Source organism: Doryrhamphus excisus, linkage group LG12 (genome assembly GCF_037039965.1).
Source record: "Doryrhamphus excisus strain RoL-2023G ecotype Guam linkage group LG12, RoL_Dexc_Guam_v1.1, whole genome shotgun sequence".
Lineage (NCBI taxonomy): Eukaryota > Metazoa > Chordata > Actinopteri > Syngnathiformes > Syngnathidae > Doryrhamphus > Doryrhamphus excisus.
Window position 1 is genome coordinate 10,513,872 of NC_136368.1, and position 24,810 is coordinate 10,538,681.

The following is a 24,810-nucleotide window of genomic DNA, read 5'->3' on the forward strand; positions in this document are numbered from 1 at the left end:
TGAATATATATTACATATTCAAATGACATGAAAAATTCCCCCCCTCAGTTGAGTATTGGAACCCATAAATATACAGCCTTCAGATGTTTACGCATCAAGCGCAACATGGCTGACAGTCTCTTAAGAGAAACGCTAATTTCCACATTTAGTTGGAAAAACAGATTTTATAGACGATTCAGAATAAGTCAAGTGCCTTTGGATAAAGACTGAAAAATGCTGTTTGTTAATTAAAAAAAACAAAAAAACAATCTTTTTGTGACATGTGACAGGCCATCTCCACATTTGCGCAGTACAGTAAATACGTATATGATCACTTTGGCATAAGAACAGCTTGTCACAACATTTGTTTTTTGATAACATTTCATTAAGGCATCATTTAAAACCCGGCACTGTTTTAAAAGTACCAATTATGGACCAGTATCGGATACTTAAAGATACCCAAACCCTAATTATTGGTTCAATTTGCAGCTTCAAGATCAGTTGTTGCTATATGACCAATATAAAAAGAAATCTTCTTTCAGATCCCAATTGTAGATCGTTTACACTGCACAGAGAGGGGCAGTTCATATCAGTAACTGCTCACACACCCACATCACTTCAAAAAGTCTTAAGGGTACAACCATTTCTCCCGGTACCTCTCTAAATCCCAGTCAAATCCTACCATTACAGGAAAAGGTCATATCCTGCCATCTCATGTGACCAATATTCGTCCATCCCTCTCTTTCTGCGGCACCCTGATTCAAAGCAATCTTTCTCCCCTCTTCATCTCACCTCTGCTGCATTACTTTGAAGACGACAAAAAAAAAAAAATATATATGACTATAAAATCCCTAATGCTGGTGAAATCGAGGTCTGGCCCAAGGGCGACCCCACTATTCTCATCAGCCTCTGTCTCACTCTTCATCCACCTCCACTGATAGCGCTGATGTACCCCAGCTGCCACCAAGATTCCCACCTCATGCCAAATACCATCTCAACCACACAAATTCATTTCATCTGGAGCCCCCACTGAGCACCCACCCCAATACGGGCAATTGGAATGTTAATAATTTCACAGCGGTGTGAGTGGATGTGTTCCTGCAGATAGACGATGGGAGAGCGAAATCCGAATGGCTGAGAGGGAGCGACCATGTATAGATGAAGGGATCTAACGACTTCACTTCTATCTCATTTTCAGATCCTATCCCTCTCGGTCTAGATTACAACATTATCCCCAAGCCAAAATAAAGGCTTATCTGCCAAGCCTTTCTAATGTGCACTGCCTGGACATATGAAATGAATGAATCGGGTTTAAAGTGGATTTTTGAGATGTACATTAAAAAAAATCTTGTATGTTTTTTATGTATAAGTAGAGGCTGCAAAAAAAAATCAGAAGGAAAAAGAACACATAATCGTTAAAAATATAAATTTTAAATAAATATATCAATTTTATTGAAAATGCGTACAAATGTTCTTCTTATATTATTTTTTGTAATAAATACTATAGTTTACTCTGGTGTCACCTCTGGGTGAAAGTTGGGTGCACATGAAGAGACACAAAATTAACAAGCTCTCTCACTGCTACTGAAAACTTCAAAGGGTAATGAGGATAATGGCGAGACAAGAACGCAAAATTCCACCAAAATTACGACAGCAGCGACTTAAAATACGGATGCCATTTCCAAGCATGCTAATGTACAAAATCCCTTGTGCCACCATTGGTGCTCTGTCATTTTAGATTCAAATTAAAGGGAACTTTCCACAGTGGCATTGAAGACGTTGTTGTTATTCCCATCCAATTACTTGTGTACTGAGTTTTCCGTGCTGACCACTATCATAACAAGATTCTGCTTATAAAGCTTGCAGAACTTTACATGCAGAGCTCTGCAGCAAAAGGGTTGGTAAAAACACACTCTGTGCTTGTCACTCACACACATCAAACCACTTTTATCACTCTCTGGAAAACAAACTCCAAGCTTGCAGTGATGGTGTGTCAGTATGCATTTTCAATCCATCAATTTTCTATACTACGTGTCCGCTTTAGGGTCAGAGGCCTCGAAATATGACCTGGAGCCTATCCCAGATGACCGGTCACCTGCAAATTAACCCTGATATGCATTTTTGTGGAATCTGTGAGAAAGAAGGAGAAAACCCTCACATGCATGAGGAGAACATGTACATGCCACACACTGACATACCAAAATGGGTGACTGTGACTGTGAAACCAAAATGCAAAAAGGTTGTTGACTGTTCTGAAGAAATGTTCAGCCACTTCTGAACCAACCAAATGATACTGCTTGGTCATGTTTATATCAGTTTGAAGCTTGATATAATGTTTCTGCAAGATAATACGCTCTTGTTTTCCTTTGGTAAATCGTGGAATCCACAACTTTAGGGTTAGGAAACAAGCACCTCACCACGAGAGCCACAGTCCTACCTCACCACATTGAGAAACCCCCTATTTGATCTTCCCCCTATTCCTCTGCGTAGCAGCTCCATCTCCAGTACCCTTCTACAAATCTCGTCACAGTCTCCCCTTGTCACATGGCCAAACCATCTCAGTCCGGCCTCTCTGACCTTGTCGCCCAGATGTTTAACTTGGGTTGTTCCTTTGATCTGCTGACCCTGTCCAACGTCATCCCACCAAACAAAAATCTAAGCATCTTCAGCTCTGCCATCTCCAGGTCTGTCTCTTATCTGTTGGTCAGAGCTGCCATCTCCAGACCATACACCAGGGCTTGTCTCACCACTGCCATATATGTAAGTCTTCCCCCTCACTTTTGCTTTTTTGTCACTCTTCTCAACCCACTTCACACGGCCTACACTAGTTTCTTCACCTCTTTCCACTCTCTCTTAGTTGACCCTAAAAACTCCTTCATATTCCTTACCTCCACTCCTTCTCACAGTTCCATCTGATGACCTTTCATTGACACACATAGTCTGTCTTGCTACCACTGACCTTCATTCCTCTCCTCTCCAGCTCATTCGTCCACCTCTCTAGCTTTTCTTCCACATGCCCTCGGTTCTCGCTGCAGATCACAATGTCATCTGAGAACATCATTGTCAACGTAGCCTCCTGTCTGACCTCATCTCTCAATCTGTCCATCACCGTAGCAAACAGGAAGACGGTTAGAGTCGATCCCTGATGCAGTCCAACCCCCAACTAGCACCTAAATGTGACACCTACAGAATACCTCACTGCTGTCCTGCTGCCCTCATCTAGCGTCGTTCTGTCACTCCAGACTTCCTTATGCTATATCACATCTCCTAACTCTACCTATTGTATGCTTTTTCTAAACGCAAATAGACACAATCTACCACCTTCAGTCCTTCACTGTACATGTCCCTCAGGACTTTCAGAGCAAGAAAATATATTTGTACATCCGTGGTGGTCTTTCTTGGCATGAAACCTTACTGCTGCTCTACCACTTCCGTTTGCCTTACTTCCACAAGTCTTTCCCAGAGCTTTATGTGTGACTCATCAGCTTTATGCTCCTGTCATTGCCACAACTCTGACCATTGTCCGTGTTCTTAAAGAACATTCCGTTGTCCTTCCATGCCTCAGGCACCTTTTCATTTTCCAAGACATTATCGAACAACCTTGTTAAAAATGCTACTCCTGTCTCACATATGTACAGTAACACTTCCATACGTTCACAGGTATGTCATCAGACCAACGTGCATTCTCATTATTCATCCTCATTAGAGCCACTGTAACTTCAGCCTGACTGATGCCAGGAACACACCTTCTATCCTTCTCTCTCTCATTTCCAACCTTCATTAGTTCAGTATTGTTTCTATCTTGCACTCACACTGTCCTCACTTGTGAGCACATTCCCATGTCCGTCCTTGATCACCCTAACCTGCTGCACATCCTTTTCCTTACACAATCTCTCTACTTTGCCAATCTGTACAGGTCCTTTTCTCATTCCTTACAGTCTAATTTCTTACACAACTCAACAAATGCCTCTCATTTAGCCTTTGCCACCTCAATCTTCGCCCTACACCTCATGTCTTTGTTCTCCTGCATACTTTCATCATCACTCTTGTGATATCTATTTACAGGAGTATGCAGTATAAAGAAATAGGGCAGTTTTTTTTCCTGTTCAAGTTCCCGCATTCTCGAATGCCAAAGTTACAAATAGTAGCATAATACTGTATGTAAACATACTGTTGCTTGAGCCAAGAGCATTGAAGCGATAAACAATCACAGCTGGTAGAGCCTTCTACCAAGGCCGTCTCATTGGGCCTGACCAAGAAAACGTAAACTATATGTGTAGGTGTGTATATATACAGTATATACTATATGCTGTATACTATATATGAATATTCCAATTCAGTCCTATTTGTTTTCAGTTCAGCATCATTGCACACCACTGAAAATTATTCCATGCTATGTTAATACTTAAAAAAGAAAATCATTTTCAGTTCAGAGTAACCATTCCCTAACTGCTCCAATTACTACAGTGGAGGTTCTTTTCAAACTTGAGGATATTGGTGCAGAATGTCAACTTGAGTGACGCTCAGGCTTCTAAATGAGGCTGGGAGCCTATCTGCCCTTCGGCTTTCACCTTCCTATTAGGGTGGAACATATTGGCAAGATAAGTTGTGTGTGAGTGTGTGTGTGTGTGTGTGTGTGTGTCCAAGAGAGAGAGAGAGATGTGGCATAGAATGACCAAATAGGACACACATAAATACACACAGACATGTGGGTGGGCTGCTAGTGGTAAACCTTATCGCTAGGCCACAAAGTGGGAAGATTAGATTACTCACTTCCATAAACCTCTAACTTGGTTACCATGGCAATAGCTGTGCAACTGTGGCAGCAACTTGTCATTGTGGAAGCCAATGGAACAGGAATGGAAGAATGAAACAATCATCAGAGGAACTGCGGGTCATCCAGATATTTTATTTTTTGTAATCTGTTTCTCGGTTCAATAGTTTCCAAAGTTAGACAAGACAAAAGATAAATGGTGTTATCTTGTAGTCCTGAGCTAGTAAAGACAAATCGTACAGTATCCATACTGTAACTGCTGCTAACATCATTAAGAATTTTTTCATTTAACTCCAATACAAAACAAAGATTAAATGGATTGACAAGTTCATCATACTTAATTATTCATTCATTCATTAATCATTCGGTTGGTGCTGGAGCCTATCCCAGCTGTCTTTGGGCGAGAGGCGGGGTACACCCTGGACTGGTGGCCAGCCAATCACATGGCACATATAGACAAACAACCATTCACACTCACATTCATACCTATGGACAATTTGGAGTCACCAATTAACCTAGCATGTTTTTGAAATGTGGGAGGAAACCGGAGTACCCGGAGAAAACCCACGCAAGCACGGGGAGAACATGCAAACTCCACACAGAGATGGCCGAGGGTGGAATTGAACCTCATACTTAATTAATTGAAATAAATTAAGTGCTTGCACATCCATTGTGTTGGAGGGCTTGGTCATTAGATGAATCCTTTCGCTGTAGTTTGGGCACCCTTGATCATTTTCAAGATTTTCTGTCACGGTACAGCACAGTGGCGTTGTGAAAATATGTGAAAATCACTTATCAATGGAATCAATGGAGTAATTTGGTGGGCCGCACGGTGACCGAGTGGTTAGCATGAAGGCCACAAAGCACAAAGTCAGGAGATCTGGAAGACCTTCAATTCTCCCCTGGGGCATCTCTGTGTGGAGTTTGCATGTTGCATCAGGGCGCTTTTCAAGCTAATTAACGCAAGTGGCAGACCCCAAAGATGACAATTGTTACTATAGTTCCAAAGTTTTTGTACTTCGGCAATATAAATCATTTTACAGGATGCAATTGCAGTTCATATCAGAGCCACTCACAGGTTTTTGTGTCCCTTTCCCTCCCCAATATCCAGGATTAAATCATCAATCAAAAAAAGATCCTTGTAAAGATCTGTGTCCTGTACAACAAATGTGTTGGTGTTTTTAGGAATCTGCTACAAAAATGTTTCAATGTTTCAAAAATGTCATTCATAGGCGGGATTGAGCTCTGCAATAGACACTATAGTACTGGCACCCGTGAAGAGATTTGTATATAATGAGTGGAAGGACAATATGATAACAATGGTGCTGAAAGGAGTCTAACCCAACTCAAACCTCCGAAAACAATTAAAAACACACAATGAATCAAGTTGATGAAAAGACTGACAGGCATTCAGGAGCAGGTACAATAAATAATGGTAATTACCCTGCTCTTGCTCTGCCTCGAAGAACTCATAATAAATCCCTTTTTTCACCATTCAGACAGAAAATGGCTGAGATAACTTATGGGACACTTTTTTGACCTTGACAAATTGCTTCATTTAGATAAGAGTTAGCCTTAGTAATTGCAATGAAATAGTTCACTTTAATGCCAGCAGCCCACACAGCATGACAGGACTGAAAGTCTTTCACTTTGGTGCTTTTGTCAGCTGGAACCTGCTACCTCTTTGCGGGTTCACTTTCTGGTTGTGAACAAATGTAAGATAGAGTTTTCATTGCATGATTATTGAATTGAATAACTATTGAAAATACTGTACAGTAAAAATGGCACAAAAAAGTGCCTACCGAAATAGCTAAATCATTCAAACATAAGTCAGAGTATTATTTAAATGTATAGATAGTGTGATGTATTCGAGTTTGATGTTTGCTGTTTGTATAGTTTGTATTGGTTATATTGGTTGGCCCACTTTTCACGCCCTAAATCTTTGTCTGACTGTTTTCTAACATGCAACTAAGACTCCTGGACAGTTGCTTGACAACATGATAAATCACTTTGGTACAAAGGATAGTCTCTCTCTACTTCAACTATTTTCATTTTACTTACCCTACTTCTGGAGGGGTGTGAACTTTGACATCTACATCTACACTTACATCCCAAATTATTATTACAATATTGGCTTAATGCACAAGTACGGTAATAACTTGCCATTTTGAGTTTCGGCTTCACTCTATCAAAACAATATGAATTTTCAAAAAAATATTAATTAATAACAATATGTTTCGAGGTTGAATATGGCCCATTGTATTGATTGCAAATATGCATATGTATTTGACATGTTTTTGACTTAATTAAGCCCTTTTAGCGTAGAAATAGCTAAATGAACGAAAATACAAATATAAGTCATTCAGAATAGGGGGCCATGAAAGATTTTGTAGTGTTGCAGATATAACCCACGACAATCTAAAACACAACTCTGAACCCCCAATGTCACTTCCTGTCCTCCGCACTGAACTCCCTTTATAGTTGAACACATTCACAGCAACACTCATGAGCACAAGTCTTATTTAGTTTTTATTTTTTTGGTTTTTCTATTATTATGTCTACAATATTGGGCAATACGAGTGTCAAGGTGACATAGAATGTGTGTATGAATGGTTATTTGTCTATATGTGCTCTGTGATTGGCTGGCAACCAGTCCAGGATGTTCCCCGCCTCTCGCCCAAAGTCAGCTGGGATAGGCTCCAGCATACCTCTGCAACCTGAGTGAGGATAAGTGGCATAGAAATAGATGAATGTCACAGAGTAATTACTAATTAACCACAAAAAAAGAAGGATAATCACAAGGCTGTGCACATAAAAGTCACTTGAAGATTTGGTGCCTTGCTGAAGGGCACCTTGGTGAGGGGAGTCCAACCTTTACACAACTTTCCGAGACAAAAAGGTGATGGTATTTTTGTCCTTTCAGGCTCATATGCGAGTTCAGCATTATTCCCCTCCATGGGACAATTGGTTTTGGACAAATGTCTGATGCTGACTGTAGAGGTCATGTGACCAGGCGCATTGCTTAAGGGCATTTCCCTACACAGTTGACTTACGTTTTACTATATCAGATTAAAAAAAACAACTGACACACAAAAGAGCATATAGTCTCACAAACATAAATTCCTCCATGTGTGTCTGTATCTTACACTCTGAATACACAAACATAAACCATACTGCCAATAAAACTGGCAGCAACCCAGCTGACTAGAGCTTTACGAGTGTAGATTTATCATTTGTCATTAAAAGGCTTTGATTTTATCCTGGATGGCCCTTTGCTGTCGGTTTCATCATTAGGAGTCCAACCTGCTTTTACAACCACTTTCTTTAACCCCCTCCCCTTTACATAAAACAGCAGCACCAATCTCCTCTCACCTCTGCCAACTGTCCTTCTTCTTCACTTCTTCCTTGCTTTTTATTTTGACCTTTGATACATAATTTTACCACATGTTGTTTTCACACAATGTGAGACAGAAGAAGAAGGAAAAATAAAAAACAATCAAACAACAGTCTTGAGTGAAATCCCAGTCAAATCTGCCTGGAGACATAGTACAATTAGAACTGCAACAATTAATCAGTGAATCAATGATTGGCTTTGGAAAACAGTGATCAACATTTTTGATAGGTTGTGGACTCTCGGGCCTAACGGATTACTCGAGTAATTGAAACAAGCTTCAGATTAATCGACTAAGAAAAAAATCATTAGTTGCAGCCCTACACAGGATATGTGAAATTTGGTGAGTGACTGCAAGGAGATCTGCCAAGCCGAAGGGCAACTCCAATTTGATTAATTTGACAGAAATCGAAACAGACATTTTTTTCCCATAGGAGATAATGTCAATCCAATTCATCCATTCCAGACACCCAAAAATATTAACCAAAACACATTTATATAGAATAATTACAGCTTTAAATACAAAACACTGCAAGCCACGCAGCCATCAGGGCACGTAGTGTACTTCATTCAGGCAATTAATTTAGCTGAAAATTATAGTTTATCGCAAACGCACTAATTTGTTACAGGCAATATTATACAAAAACCGAGACACTGGACCAAAACAGAGAACAAAGAAATGGCAAAAATCTTTGACAAAAAAGCAAATAATCCAGTCCAGGGTGTACCCTGCCTCTCACCCAAAGTCAGCTGGGATAGGCTCCTCTAGTGAGGACAAGTGGCATAGAAAATTAATGAATCATTTGAAATCCGGGGTGTACGAAAACCCACATTTTACTGTCCAGTCTTCCTTGGCTACATTGCAATTTGAATATGACTATTTTTGTATGGCATCTCTGTGTGTAGTTTCTCCCCATGCATGTGTGGGTTTTCTCCGGGTACTCCGGTTTCCTCCCACATTCCAAAAACATGCTAGGTTAATTGGTGACTCCAAATTGTCCATAGGTATGAATGTGAGTGTGAATGGTTGTTTGTCTATATGCGATTGGCTGGCGACCAGTTCAGAAGTCAGCTGGGATTAGGCTCCACCACACCCCACGTAAGATAAGAGGTATAAAAAATGGATGTATGTTTTTTTTTATGGTAAACTGTGATTCAGTCCAGTTCAGTATGCTTTGGTTTGAGTCTGACCTTTTAGAGCAGATTAACTGAGGGTCCACTGTATACAGTATGTCAGACAGGTCACTCAGCAGCCATACCTACATTGTCACAAACACATCCTTCGTGAAGATGCCCGTTTGCCATGTGCACCAAATTGTACCCACCCAAAGTGGAACCAAAAACAAAGGAACATGTATGGTGCAAATATCATTTTTACATTCACTGCACATGCAGCTTCAACATGTACTGTACGGAATAATAAATGTATACATTACATTCAGAGGATTTATAGTCTTGTCATTTGTTACCATGTGTAAACTATCTTTGGTTTGTTATCGCTACCTCCTGCTTCTCTTCCTCATCTCTCACTGTCAGTTTCCTGAGTTCTGTTATCTATTTTTCCATTTTCCTCAGGCCATTTCCTTTGTCCACATCAGCCCGCCTCTACCCTACCTCTTGTCAACGCTCTCTCCCTATCTATGGGTGACCAAGCACTAGTTTCATTTCCACTCATTCATTCGCCATCGTTTTGGATGGATAATCTCCTCTCCAATCTCTCTCTCATATGTACGTTGTGAGGCACCAATGAAAGCCGTCTGGATTTAATGAAGAAGTAGCACGTGGGTAAACACAGAGGGGGAAGGAAAGAGATGGACGACAGTAAATATATGCATATGTGCAAACATGCACGGACAGATGGGCTCGATTATTGACTGTGTGCAGGCAACTCTTGCATTAGTAACAAGTCTTATTAGTCAATTAGCCAGTAAATAGGAGGGCTTAGTTCAATGACGCATCCGTAAGAAGCTAGACTTTCAAATGATCAGTTATACTACCAATAGAAGACAATTGTTGTATGACAGCATCAACCAATGAGCAACAAAGCTTCTCATGCCCCTGTATGAGATTCAATCTACTTATCCAACTACAGAACTCATGTCGTGTTTGTCCATAACTCCTTGAGAACAGCTTTAGACAATTCAAGACAGGTGGTATTTGCCAGTTGTTAGGGCTTTCAAGTTAAAACATATCCAACAAAGCCAATACAATACATTGTTTTTGAAATCAATGACCATTTACATGCTGCTGGGGCCAGAAGTGCAACCTTACAATGAACTACAGCTTCAGTGGGCGATGATGAGCAAAGAAATGTGTTTGAAAACCACAGCGTGTGGGATTAAAGCAGTGGAGAATGAAGGCATGAGCAATCTTACCATCATCTCCTGATCCTGAACCGGCATCTGTAGGGGAAGACAGACACACTTGTTAAGACACCAGAGTTTTATTTAGAAAAATATCATCTACTACTTTGATCAATATATGGTCATCGCGTCTCATTTATGAAGCGCTTTTACAAACTTCCACATGCAAGAAGAACGTGGCAATTTTATGCTCTCCACAGAATGTTGAAACATGTTAAAAAGAAGATGTAGTCACCCATGCAATTCCAACTGCATTTGTAGATCATTTTTACGACACTCTTATTTACACAGTTACACAGCGGTAAACAAGGATTTTATTTTGAAGGCTACGTCCTATGTATGAATGAGCAGTGGAGCACAAGATTAAACGTGCTTCCTGCCTTCACTCAGAATTTGCACGTCGTCATCGGGCATTATGAAACGCCCCTTACATTAAAGCGGTGAAGATGCTCAATTACTTCATTTCATTCATCTTTTGTAGCAGTCCGCCATGGCGTGCAACTAAGCTTGTTTACATTTATCATCTATACCCATATAAGTAATTTTCTTATCAGTGGAAGACTCTATACATGTATACTAACATATAAAAAAATATCGCCCAACTCTAGTTGCTGGGTGTCAGTTATGTTACTGTAATATTCAGTGAGACACACAAACACCAGATTTGATTGCAGGAACAACAGCCTTTCACTGCACATTTGAATTATTTCACAGCAGGCACAATAGCTAAAACTCAACTCCAAACCCTGAATGTCACTTCCTGTGTCGTGTTATTCCTGTGTATTATTATTATTGCTACCTTTGGAGTATCTTTGATCATAAAATTATCGGTGAATACTAAAACAGTGAGAAATTACAGCATTTATAGTATACACATTGGTAAGACAACTCAATATTTGGGGAATTAATTGTTGAGCAGGCTAATGAGAATCAGATGCCAGGGACAAATGGGACAAAAGGGTACTATTTTCGAGGGAACATGAAGCTGTGACACTGGAACACTGGATAAAAGGAAGGGTCATGCGGTCTCATCAGACCACATTAACCCTTTACATCCAAGAAAAATAAGCGGCTTAAGTAACGCATGTCAGGGTGTTGGGACATTTCTCTAAAAATGCATCAGAAAGGGAAACCTCAGGGTGAGACTTCAAATGAGTGAGAGGGCTTAGAGGGTAATGGCAAAATGTAGTGAGGTCAGAAGCCTTTTCAGCAGTTTATTGACAATGACCTCCAAGTATGGACCCTTTGTGGCCTCGCTGTGGTAAGGCTCGTTGTGTCCAGTCAATGTTTTAGCGTGTCAACTACTCCATCTCCACGGCTTTTGCACTAAATCTCACTAAAGCTCCCTAAAACACTCTGAAGCACCGAAAGGTCTGGTAATATGGATGTGAAAGGGATACTGATGAGCACTTTGAGGAACAGGCAGTGCAACATGAGCCAGGCATGAAATGTTCTGCTAAAACGAGCATGGCCAGAGACCATGTGCAGAGTCTCAGAGGACTGTTGGGGGATATTATGTCAGCTCTTAGCAAAAACGTGGAATGGGTTTATAAATGCAGGTTCACAGTATCCACAGGATTGAGGCTCGGAGGCTGTGAATTACAAGGTGCCTGTTGAGTGCTCATGCATGGCACAACGTAAGCTTTGGTCTGACAAAAGACTTCACCGGTGACATGTCTTCTGTTTCAGGCCACAGCAGTGGAAAGGAAATTTCTTGTCAAAAATGTTATTTATAAATGCATTCACAAGTGGGCGCACATGCCCATGCCTTCTGGATTATAAGTCGCTCTGAGGTCGCATCAGTCAAAATAAATCACTCTAACGTTGTCCCTACCAGAGACAGTTGGTTCCGCCAAGTAGGATTTGATAATAATAAATACAAAATTATAGTAGTTGGAGCATAAAAACCTTTTTACAACCTTCTAAAAATAGTCTTAAACTTTATTAGAGCCCTGCAGACATTAAATAACACCCCTACAGTCACCTGTATACTCATTACTCAATAGAGTAGACCTGATAAGCAATAATAAGACATGATAACTCACTGTAAGCATTGGTAAAGTTCCTTGTTGTTGTAGTCTCACGGACATAATGTGGGTCAATTGCATAGTGTTAAAAAAAGATTGACTATCATCCATCCACACTATGACGTGTGTCATTTGATTGATTTACATCACAGCCAGTCAGACATGAATCTAGCATACATAGAGGTACACTACGACAATACTGCTAGCTTTGTTTACTGTACACAGAGTGCACTGCTGACGCACAGGCTACAGGACACAAAATATGGCCACCGCTTTAAGCATAGCAATTTACCAGGCTATGTAGATCCAATTCATTCTCCAATTAATTTCTTCTAAATTTAAGAATAGTTTTCAAACTGGGTGGCGCGTTTTCTAGTTTTCAAACCAGAATATGTGCCACTTCCACAATGAATGGGAGGATGATTTTTATCATTTATAAATTAATGAATTTCTGAAAAAACACGATATAGCGAGGGACTGTATAAGGCATTCAGAAGACACATTTAATGTCATGATATGTAGTATTCCACACCGGTCACTAGGTGTCAGAAATGCTAACATAGCAACGGGTTCATTGTGTAGTTCTGAACTGTGGTTTAGAGTATGGGCTACAGAGGAACAAGGAACTCTCCCATCTAATGTGTCAGTCTATGTTCTCTCATTTATGTCAAATATGTTTTATTTAATGTTATTATGTCTACTATTTTGGGTATAGGTGACTATAGTGTTCATCGAGAGGAGTTAAAACTGGATTTAGAAGCTTGTAAACAGGTTTTCTATGCTCTAATTACAAAAATATTCCATTTACAAATAAGGAATCCTACTTTGCAGAAATTCCCTTATCACAGTCAGGTCTGGGACCAATTTACTGCAATAACGAGGAATTCCAGTAGTTGGAATTGTCATTTGATGTTTTACAAAACTAACAAAGGATATTATAAAAAAACCATTTCAATAGCAGAAGAAGAAACTGAATATATATATATATATATATATATATATATATATATATATATATACACACACACACATATTGTCATAGTATTATACTTCTTCCATTATGTATGGTAGCATCACATAAAAAAATAAAACATACATTCCGATATAAAATTAACATGATTTACATGTGTTTTATGAACACTTGGCAGGAACAGCAGACTGTTTCTGTGCTCCGTCAGCAGGCAAAGTGTGCATCACAGGAAAATTACTTCTAAAATGGGCTCCAGAGTGATATTACATCGGCCCCTGAGTGAATATTGATGACTTTGTGTACTATATGAGCTATTGTTGCACTAGATGCATTATGATGCATTGACTGTCGTCATGGCATTCATAACTTACAATATATATTCAGGCATGTACAGTATACATCCTTTTATATTTAGGTTACCTTTGTTATTGCAATCCTTAACTCACAATATGCAGCTGGAACTCTGTGATGGAAAAGTGGGCCATACTTGCACATCACATTTACATCACAATTTATTTTAACAATTGAAAAATGAACAGACAAATTTAAACCTGCTTTTCATTCAACAAATTTAAGGTCAAGTAGCTCACAAACACAACAACATGAATATGATATGGTTTACCAATAGGTGTCAAACTACTATTATTATACATCAGCCTCATGATGTTAAGAATGAAAGGTGTGCTTCTTAGGATGGCTCCTGCTTCAACAGTACCTTCTGAGGTACAATTAAGTATTTAATCATTGCTGAAAAGATTTTAATTATGTATTTTCTTTTCTTTTTTGCATAGAGATAATCTTGGCAAGAGTTTTATTTGTAAATACCTGCCTCACCTGTCATCATGAAATAATGAAAAAGTAAAATTGCCATATTGATGACATAATATAAAATAAATTTATACATACAGTAATTCACCCCGGAACTATTAAAGTTGAGGGTGTTGCCGCACGAATGGTTCACGCAGGACGAAGAACCATTTTGTTGCATTTGTTTGGCCCTTCTTTGCAGTTATGAGTGTGAGTTCATGTTGAACATGAAAATAAATTGCTCCACTCTGCCTCAGTTACCCATTCTGTGGCACTTCAACCTTATGTTTTAGCATACGCCTTATTTTTGATGTGCCTTATGTATGTTAACTCTAAGGATCGACCGGCCGGCCGATATATCAGGCCGATATTTGCGTTTTTTCCTTGCATCAGTATCCGCCGATACGCGCATGCGTTCGCCGATGTATTTTTCCGCAGCATGATTTACAGTCAGGCCGAGGACCCCGCAACACACGTAGTCGCGGTACCAGTGTTGTACCCACTGTTGAATTACATCAAGGGCGCGTTTTCACAAGTAATAGAATTAGCTTGCTTTTAACACTTTACTAAGCCCATCCCATTTCACTGGTGGTCGCTAGGCATAACAGTTTAAGTCACGGTGTGACAACAAGAAAGCCCAAAAACATCACATACCAACGCAACAGACGAATAAAAGCACTCTCACTAGTTGAGCAGAACAAGAATGAACAACTATGCAACTTTAAATGCGCGTCGTGTTATGTGTGTGCGCTCTCTCCGAGCACGCACACACACACACAGAAGGAATTGGAGCAGCCGTGTCTGCTTATGAGAGGTCTTTATCGTGCACAACACAAACTTTAATGATGAGAGAAATGTTTTATATATCATACTAAATTGTGTCAGTGTAATGTGTTTGTGTGTGTGGAGGCGGGGGGGGGGGGGGGGGGGGGTGCGCGTCACGCTGCGGAGTAGCAGTCATCACATTGATGCTAGATAAATTTAAACTACGACAGAAATGTTTTACACATGGTTGAATATTTATTCCTTTTAAAGTTGATAATGCCGATTAAATGTGTGTTTAAGAAATCCTACTGTGTTCAGTGTTTACATTTCAATAAATATTTTGTTAAACATGAGACCTGTAATATTTGTTATCATGGTAATTTTTTCATGTAAATTGAGGGCTCAAAAGCAGTATCGGCCACAAATACCGGCCCAAGCAAAATCGGCCATCGGCTAAGGGTGATGGAAAAAAATCGGTATCGACATCGGCCCCCAAAAAACCATATCGGTCGATCCCTAGTTAAGTCTCAGTAATTGAGACTGTGCCTAATATTCAGGTGCTGAAAATAGTAATAGTACATAAAGTCAGTGTAAAGAAAGAAAGGAACCTTCATAATCAGGTAACTTTAACATTCCATTCGCTATAAGGTTGCATTTCACACATTTCACACAACCATGTTGAATTGCAAGAAAAAGACATCCTATCCAGACGCCCATGGAACACTATGACTCTATCTAGTTTTCATTTGACATTTTCAAGCCAAGAAAGCTCAAATGTCCTTCCATGACATTTTTATTCTGAGAAGAATAAGCTGTTCATTTTTTTAAAGGAGGAAAGAAAAACACAAGGCATGAGTACCAGAGCAGTCTGAGGGGATGCAGCCTTTAGTGTTTACTTTATATATTGCTGTCTACATCCACAGATTAAGGCAGCAAACTAGTTGGGCCTAAATGCATTGTGTCTCCCAGTGTAATCCTTGATGCTTCCATCTGTCATTATTTAAAGGCAAGATGTAATGACAACCAAACACAACCTTGTGGGTACAAATGTTCAACTGATTAAATTCTGTGCAATTGCCAAAAATAAACATCAGTACATTTGACAATTTACTAATTTCAGTTTAACACAGCTATTCATTCTCGACAGGTGAAACTGGAGCCTATTCCAGCTACAGTCTTTGGGTCAAAAAGTTAATTAAATCAATAGCTATGTTAATGATTGACAGCATAGACACTGACAATATAGTAATTCAAAATACTTATTGCATCAAAATTTCATTCACCAACCGTCAGCATCTTCAAATGTTGTATCAAATGACTACACAGTGGTACCATGTTTTTTTTCACGTGTTTCCAAAGGTTAAACAAAAACCACAATGTATGAAAACCAAATTCCTCCGCCACCACCCTCCCACCCAAAATCAATGTGAATCCAATGAATTTGTTCCAAATACATTTTCCATGTTAAATGTAAATTGTCCATTCATTTTCAATGGGATAAATGTCACGGAAAATATTGAATTATGGAAAATGTGGGATTTTCTCTGAAAGATAGATGTTAGATGTTGGAATGCTTGAAGCAGTTGTATAATTATGTACCATCTTGTAACGGTTGCACAATGACTGTGGATCGACAACCAATCTATCATCATATCACAATGAGGGAAATGTTACAGTCATGGAAAATGTCCACCAGTAGGGGGCGCCGAATAAATTGACCATTCATTTTCGATGGAAAATGATTGTATGCTCCAACTTGCTTCAATGTCAGGGTCAACCACAGTTGGTTTGAACAACATCAAGGCTGTGTACAGTAGGCTACATTTACTGTGGATGTCTCAGCAAAACATGTGGATGGGGGATATCTTTTTCATGATATTTCCCAGGATAGCCTGTAAACAAGTATTGGCACTGTTGAGCTGACATACTTCTATTACACTCAGCCCTAGTGCCACTAATGGGATTGTAGGTGAAGGGAATGGAAAGGAGGCCAGAGAGAATTGAGAGAAAGAGAGCGCAACACAGCAAATGGAAAAGCCTGTGTTGCAGTACAGGTAGGAAGCTGTGGGAAACTACATTAGACGCACTGTAAGTTTGCACAGTTTGCTTGGCGTGAATTTAACATATTCCACTTTTAGTTAAGATGGGAGCACTAAGGTGGAGACTGTCCGCAGAGTGAACTGTCTGGCACGCTTTAACACATGATTGCTTTGTGTCTAACACAGAGTTACTATATAAGAAGCCCATGACAGTAATTCATTGTATTCAATGTGAATAAAGGAAATCAGATATAACATGAAGATGTCCTAATTCTAAAACTGCACAACTTCCCCTCCGTTGTCAAAAAAACATCTATCCACACAGCGCTGTTTTAAAACTTTGAATTTGAATTGCATCCGCTACAATATACAAAACAAGGCAGCCACATCATATATACCATCAATAGATAGGATAGATACTTTATTAATCTCCAAGAGATATCCACAAAACGTTTTGGCGGGGGCTTCATAGCTAAAACAGCAGCGGCGGCGTCTTTCAAATCACCTTTGTTCGATAACATGAAGCGAAATTAAGCGTATGCTGTGGAAACCATGACGAGACAAACATTCAATTGCTAACACATTAATAAACAACTACCATAATAAATGGCTACTAAATGAAGTGTTATATGGAGTATAGACATGTTTTTTGTTCTAGTGTGACAGGAGCATCTCTGTTTATTGGGGCATTTATTTTCAGTCTGCTGAAAAAAAATATATAGAGGACACTGAGTTGCAGACCAGATGGGAAAAGGCAGGGCACAAAAAATATGGACATCAACAAACAGCAAAAAAAGCCACTTAGAGTCAGAATGTGAGCAGGTTACTGGAACCTAAATCCGTTCAGGTAAATTATTGATTTTAATTTAATTGCATCTTGTTTAATTATCACATTGTTAATGTACGTATTTGTTATGTGTCTTAAATGTTGGATAACCCACTGTTATTTTTTTCTTGATTCTCGTAGTTGCTAAGGAGCTGCCACCAGAGAGGCAGTGATAGCCAGGCAAAATGTATAAACGAAGATGCAAGAAAGTCAAATGATATTGAAACATGAGTAGCAGAGCAGAAAACCTGTCTTCATAAACAATATTCAAAACTCTGCATATACTGTATTGTTGGCAGACATTTGCAGGGTATATGATATGATATTGTGCATTCTGAGAATATAGAATAAATGAATGTATGTTTTACATGGAAAGATAAATTGCTGCTTTACTCCCAGTTTAACTCTGCTAGGTTTGGTGGGACTTTACTGAAATAAAATTATGTGGGTCATGACACTCTTCCCATGTCCTATTTAAACTGTAAAGTGTAACACGAGACTTTGAGCCGCAGTCAAAAGGTTGTTTGTTTGAACACTGACACATAACATTATTGTTCGAAGAATGATTACCTCAAAGGCGTTGTAATAAAAAAACAATAAATGATATTATATTATATTTCTATTATATTATATTTATATATATAATAAAAACAAAAATTAAATATATATATATATATATATATATATATATATATATATATATATATATATATATATATATATATATATTAATATATATTAATATATATATATAAAAACCTTAACAATGCACATATGTAAATTTGTTACACATACATACATACCCTCTCATATTCAGTATTCATATATTCCCATGTCTTGATAGTGCATCACACACATCTTTCACAAACAAACACTGGGTTAATGATGGACATTTTCACCTCATTTATCGGGACATTGACACTTCCACTTGGGGTGTCCCACTCTGATATTAATATTTTATATCAATCCAATATCATCTAAACTCTCCGATATTGGCAGTCTAATAAACCTTGTCAAAACTAGGCACAGAATCGCAAAAGTTTACCATTAATTAAAACACAGCACTGGAATATAAGACGTACCCACTAAACTTAGAAGAAAAAAACAGATTTGTACACACAAGTTGCAAGGATGTATAAGCCGCAGGTGCCCATGTCATAAAATGGTGCACAAGTCGACTATGCAGCTCTTTATTTGACAGGAGCCTATCATGAGGTATGAAAAAAACGTGTGGGGTTGACAACAGGAGCCCATTGAACCAGAGAATACCAGAGTGCAGAGGGAGGCTGATCGCAGCGCCCCAACGAATGTGTTGTTCTGATGCAATGCATTATAGGACAATGTAAAGATTTCTTTTTTTAACTCATATAGGTAAATGTTTGTATACATTTTGAGTTACTGTGTGATGAGTGTAGTGTAGTGCCATTCAATTTGTCGCTAAAACTACACAGTACTCCAGACGCATATAAAAGTGAATGGAACTGTTTTATTCTCGTCTACTGTTGTTCACTAATATTATTCTCTGTTTGAGTCATATAACTTGATCAAGGCTTTTCTAACATTCCACTCTATATATATATAAGTAATAAAAGCATGTATGGTTTGCACTGATATTGACTTGATACACTACAAACTGCTACCATTAATGCAGTCCATTTCAATGTGTTGTCTCTGCTCTGAGTGCCCATTCAAAGACTTGTTAACTTGTACCCACTGAGGTATTTGAGTCAGCAAATGCACAATGCACATCCACATTATTTGTTGGATTCAGCACTGATTCATACAGTATGTGCCTCCAAAGCAACTTTAACCACCTGGTCAGTGGACTGACTCATTCACAGCGCAGCACATTATTCAGATCGTGACTCACTAATTGGTATATTCAAGAGGGTATACGGCGGATCCTTAAACAGTTTTATTTGTCTTTTTAGAAAACATACCTAGTTTGGCTATAGTTTATAAATACATGACAAAGCATAAAATGTACATCACACATTTATGATGTGATGTCAGTGTTGCTACAGATGCTCCTCTAACAGTCAACTTGCAGCATTGTGAACACTAGTCAGTATATGACCGGAAGAATTGCAAGAGTTGAGGATTATGTAGACGAGGCTTAGAGAAACACCTTGCCAATATGACCCAGCGACCTGCCGCAAACCACCGCAAGACGCTTTAGCTGGATAGAGAGATTGTAGCAACGGTCGTCGTGCTAGCCTGACAACCAGGCTAAAGGCTACCACTTAGTTTCCATCTGTTCATCAATAATCTTTTATTATAATTCATTAGTGGTGAATACTGAAGAAAGTAAAAAATCATGTAAAAATCATGTAAATTCAATGTATTCGTTGCAGAAAGCCAAAAATGTTAAGACATTTTTATCATTTTACAACTATGGTGTCACATGCAGAAACCAATTTGAAATGCATATGAATCATGAATGAAAGGGATAAACATTCAAGGTTACTTTTATCTTCACTGAAAGTGTCATTCTTGACGTGACTGTTCCCAAAGACCCCATGTGGCAGTGAGATCAACAAAGACACCACCTTCCTCCCTGTTATTGCTTGGATTCAATAGTGTTTCTCAGCTCAATAACCCGGCTGATAAAACCAAAGAACGTTACAAGTGCTAGAATTTTGATAAAGTGTAAAAACACTATTGAATAAAAAAAATAAAAATAAAAATACATGTCAAAACAGTTCCTGTGTTGATTCCGCTGTCCTTGGGAACAGTGACATCGTCAACAAAGGAAAAAGTAACCATAAAAAAGTCATTTGTTGCTTTCATTTGTCTTTCATGTACATTTGGAATAATTTTTGAATGTCAAGCCATAATTGTAAAACTATAAAAAGTGATGGTGTTTTTCAGTCTACCGCTGATGATATTATAGACAGTCGATGTCACTGACTTATGGTTCCATTTTGTTCGCAAGCTAAAAGAATGCAAACATTGACAAATGCTAACACAACAAGATGCATGCCACACTGTACGCTAACTGGAGGCAAAATGTTGTAACTTTTACAAGGTTGTACTGAATTTAATCTGTTCCTATTAGTAGCTTTCATTGCTAATCACAGGGGACCATGAACATCAAGCCAGGATTTTTTGGAGGAGAAGAAGAAAAGCAGAATCATAATACTAGAGTGTCCAAAATAGACAATTTAATGTGTCTTTATTCAGTATTTACAAGTGATCTCCAAATGTATTAAATATGTTCTCTTTGTTCTTTTTATGAATGTTCTGGCAATACATGACGTGTTATTTTTTCCCAGTAAAGTTGTAAGCGTGACTTCTGGGGAAGAGCCGTGTTTCTAATTTGGGTCTTGAAAAAGTGCTGTAAATGTGAGAACGGATGGTTCCAAGTTGGTTATGAATGACCAAACTGTATCATTATAAGCAACAGCTGTGCCGTGCTTCTCAGTTTGCTGCCTCTTTCAACAAGGTCATTCTGCATTTTTTTTCATATTTTATGGGCTTTAAGCAGATCAAAATAAATAAAATAGTTGGAAGTGAAAATACACACTACACTCTATCTGCCAAAGAAGGGTTTCTTTGCAATCATCAATTAACAGAGGTAATTTAGATTACATTTTGTGTTCCTATGGGACACAAATACTCATACACAATATATCCCACTTATGGGACCTCGCCGTACATTGCTTCATGTTGTCTTTAGAACGCCTCAATTCACATGAGAAGTATTCTGAGAAAAATAAAACCCTGCATCACAACACAGCCACAATGGAGTTCTTGCTGGCCTAGAGGCAGCCCATTCACTGAAATGTGTGTACGGCTGATGCAGAAGGGGGAACTGCTCTCCAGTGATTTTCTGTTGCGCTGAGGAAAACAAAATATAAAACAAAATGTGGATGTACTAGCAGGGAAACTCAATGTAAACTTTTTTTTTATTGAAGTTGGTCAGAATGCAACTTGTGTAAGTTACAGTATTGCAAAGTGGGAGCCCTTATTTCTACATGGAATATTTTTGTAGCATAGAAAACCTGATTATTATTATTTTTACACTATTAGAGGCCTCTAAACACAAAATGATGGACAAGATTGACAAGATGGACAACACTTTAGACAAGACCAAATAAGAGTAAATAAGCCATTTAAGACATAATAAGACTCATGCTCATGTGTTACTAGAAATGTGTTCCCTAGGCACCCTGAAAAAGAGGCAGCCAGGGTGTAACCTCAAGGTTGCTGCTTGCCTGCACGCAGCGAAAGTTCCTCCTTCACCAAAAGTGTGACATTGTGTCTGCGTGCTCCCAAATCTGCACTGAGGCTGTATTCACCACGTACGGATCCCCAAATTTTGCACACATTTTTACAAGTAGACAGCACACACTTGGTAGTGCCACAGCTAGGGATCGCTGCATATACAAACACAATACAGACAGACTTGCTAGCTGCGAGGGCGGTCGCTGTATGTGACTGGCCAATCAAAAAGCATGAAGAGTGAACAGTGAATACATTACCCAATGAGGTATTCAAAAATAAAAACAAAAAAGGGATTTCCCTTACACATACAGATACTTGACAGCTGTACTAGTTTCATGCTCGTAATCGGCACAAATGCTTTAACTGTAACAGATACTCGTTTATAAAGAGTATCCGGCTTACCCCTAATAAGTATTTTATTTCTGTAAAAATCAATTCTATTGTCTTACTAGATAGTTTTGCTTAGTAATGCTTATATGCCACAATAATATTTTGTCGAAAACCGCTTTATCCAAAAATGTGGGTGTTCACAAACCGTTTGACAATATTTTCATAATTGACATTTGCTTATCGGGGTTACAGTGTGGAACGGCCATACCAGCCTTTAAGAGTTAATCTGCTTTTTTATTTGTGTCAAACGTGAGAAGTGGGTGTATTGTATGTATCGATATACAACTGTAAGAGACTATTGACTGTAAGTGCCAAACATAAATGTACTTACCCACAGGACAGGCGCCCTCTGACAGAATAAGTACTTCAGACTGCTGCTTGCAGGCATCTCGACGCAGAAAACACTCATTCCGGTAGTTTTGATTGTTAGAGCCGCAAACTGGAGCATAGTCATTGTTGCACTGGAGAGAGGTCAAAAATGGGAGCATTAGGATAAATGTACTAAAAACATTGAAGTTGAACGATGACATTAAGAAAACTCGCACACAATCTGTACTCATTGTTTTAAGCCAACAATAGTCACTCTCTAATTCATATTTCACATCAGTGTTTTCCTTCCCAGTTGCACGGTTTTAACAGAGGCCGAAGACTTACAACATGCAGATCTGTATGCCCTGCTCTGTCTAAAGTCATGACAATATCTACAGCACCTCAAAAAGGGAACACAAGAAATTGTAGCATCAAAAACAAGATTTTGCAGCTGCAAAGCAATGTACTTTCACCAAACCCATTCTGCTGATATTGTCTTCAGATGTTATCTGAACAGAACTAAGAGCAACACAAACCTTGCAAACATTTTCTGAGTTAAGACAATAATTCATTATTCTGCTACACACACAAAACATGCTAGGACAAGGTTCCAGAGACAAGACATGCAAACCTTGGGAAGCTTGTTTTTCTTTTTTTCTCTCTCAAAACATATATGCGGACTAAGTAAGAAACAGAAACAGTTTGTTTCTTTTGCAAAGGGGTTAGAAAACATAGAGTGCACGGCAATGTGCAGATATCTCTTTCTGATGGAAATCCTTACATTTCATCACATGCAAATGCATAACATCAAAAAAGAAGCCAATCCCGACGAGGTGCCGGAGTGTCTGGTGAGAGAATTACATCATTCCTTGGATGCTTGGGTGTCAACATATGTTTTCAGGGCCCCCTACTGGTTCTTACTAGGGGGCAGCATCTAAGACAAAACCATTTCAGCCAACCTACCCCTGAGAGGCCAATGAAGCCTCATGTTGTTTTCATGTCGTGTTTTCATCGTACCACTTCCTCATGTATAACTTCCATAGGATGAAATGTTATATTAATTAGGGTTGTGAACCACAAACTGATCGGACCAGATATCCGTTTTAACAAAGTGAGAGATATGGCTACGTCGGCGACAACCTCCTCAATCGATAAGAATCAGCCATAAACCCTTAGATGAATCGTATGTCGGGGCATGCACAGAGGGACTAGTAATCGGTTGGCAGTGGGTGTGTAAAACAAGGCAAAGTCATAGATTACCAAGACCGAAGGCCAGAATGTATGTACATATGTAGCAGCATACGAGTGCAAGAGTCACGATTCAACACATCAGCAAAACAGTTTAAAGTTTAGAAAGTCTTTTGATTTTACAAGAAGAACAGAAAAATCTGACAAAAGTCAAATCCTGACCAGCGAGAACAACGTAGACAAGAATGGGCGCCTTTTGTAGGACTGTCGTTTCCTTTTAAATGTTGCACTTTTGCTGACTACCTTGAGTGTTGAAAACACTTTGCTCTGCCTAAAATGTTGCATGATGACTATCATTAGGCCATTTTGAGCATGGGATTGTGTACTTTTGCGACATAACACAGCCTTTTCCTTGCACCCATGTGGCAAATAATGGTATTTACCTATCTTTGCTTGGACACATTTTTGCCACTTGGCCACTATCCTATACTATACTATTTTATATGCTGCTTATCCTCATGCTGGTATGCTGGAGCTTATCCAGGCTGACTTTGGGCGAGAGGTACACCCTGGACTGGTCAGGCTTTGCACTATTTATTTATTTATTTATTATTATTGACTGTACTGAAGGATAAGACTTGATTATATATACACTTGATTGGTATATTTTGTATAGATACCGTGAATTCAGCACGTGTTATTGGTTCGTGTCTAAAAATAACTACATTTTACACGTGACTCTGTTGTTGGCTTAG

The 24,810-nt window shown here is 38.9% G+C and overlaps 1 protein-coding gene across 1 annotated transcript in view; it reads right to left on the bottom strand.

The window, feature by feature from the left end:
• LOC131136231 (tomoregulin-2) overlaps nt 1–24,810 on the bottom strand; it is a 128,425-nt gene that overhangs the window by 53,608 nt on the left and 50,007 nt on the right. The window contains exons 3-4 of the mRNA XM_058082861.2: nt 22,890–23,019; nt 10,520–10,546 (exon numbers count right to left, since the gene is read on the bottom strand). Coding sequence (XP_057938844.1) covers nt 10,520–10,546; nt 22,890–23,019 — 157 coding nt within the window. The remainder of the gene's footprint in view (nt 1–10,519; nt 10,547–22,889; nt 23,020–24,810) is intronic.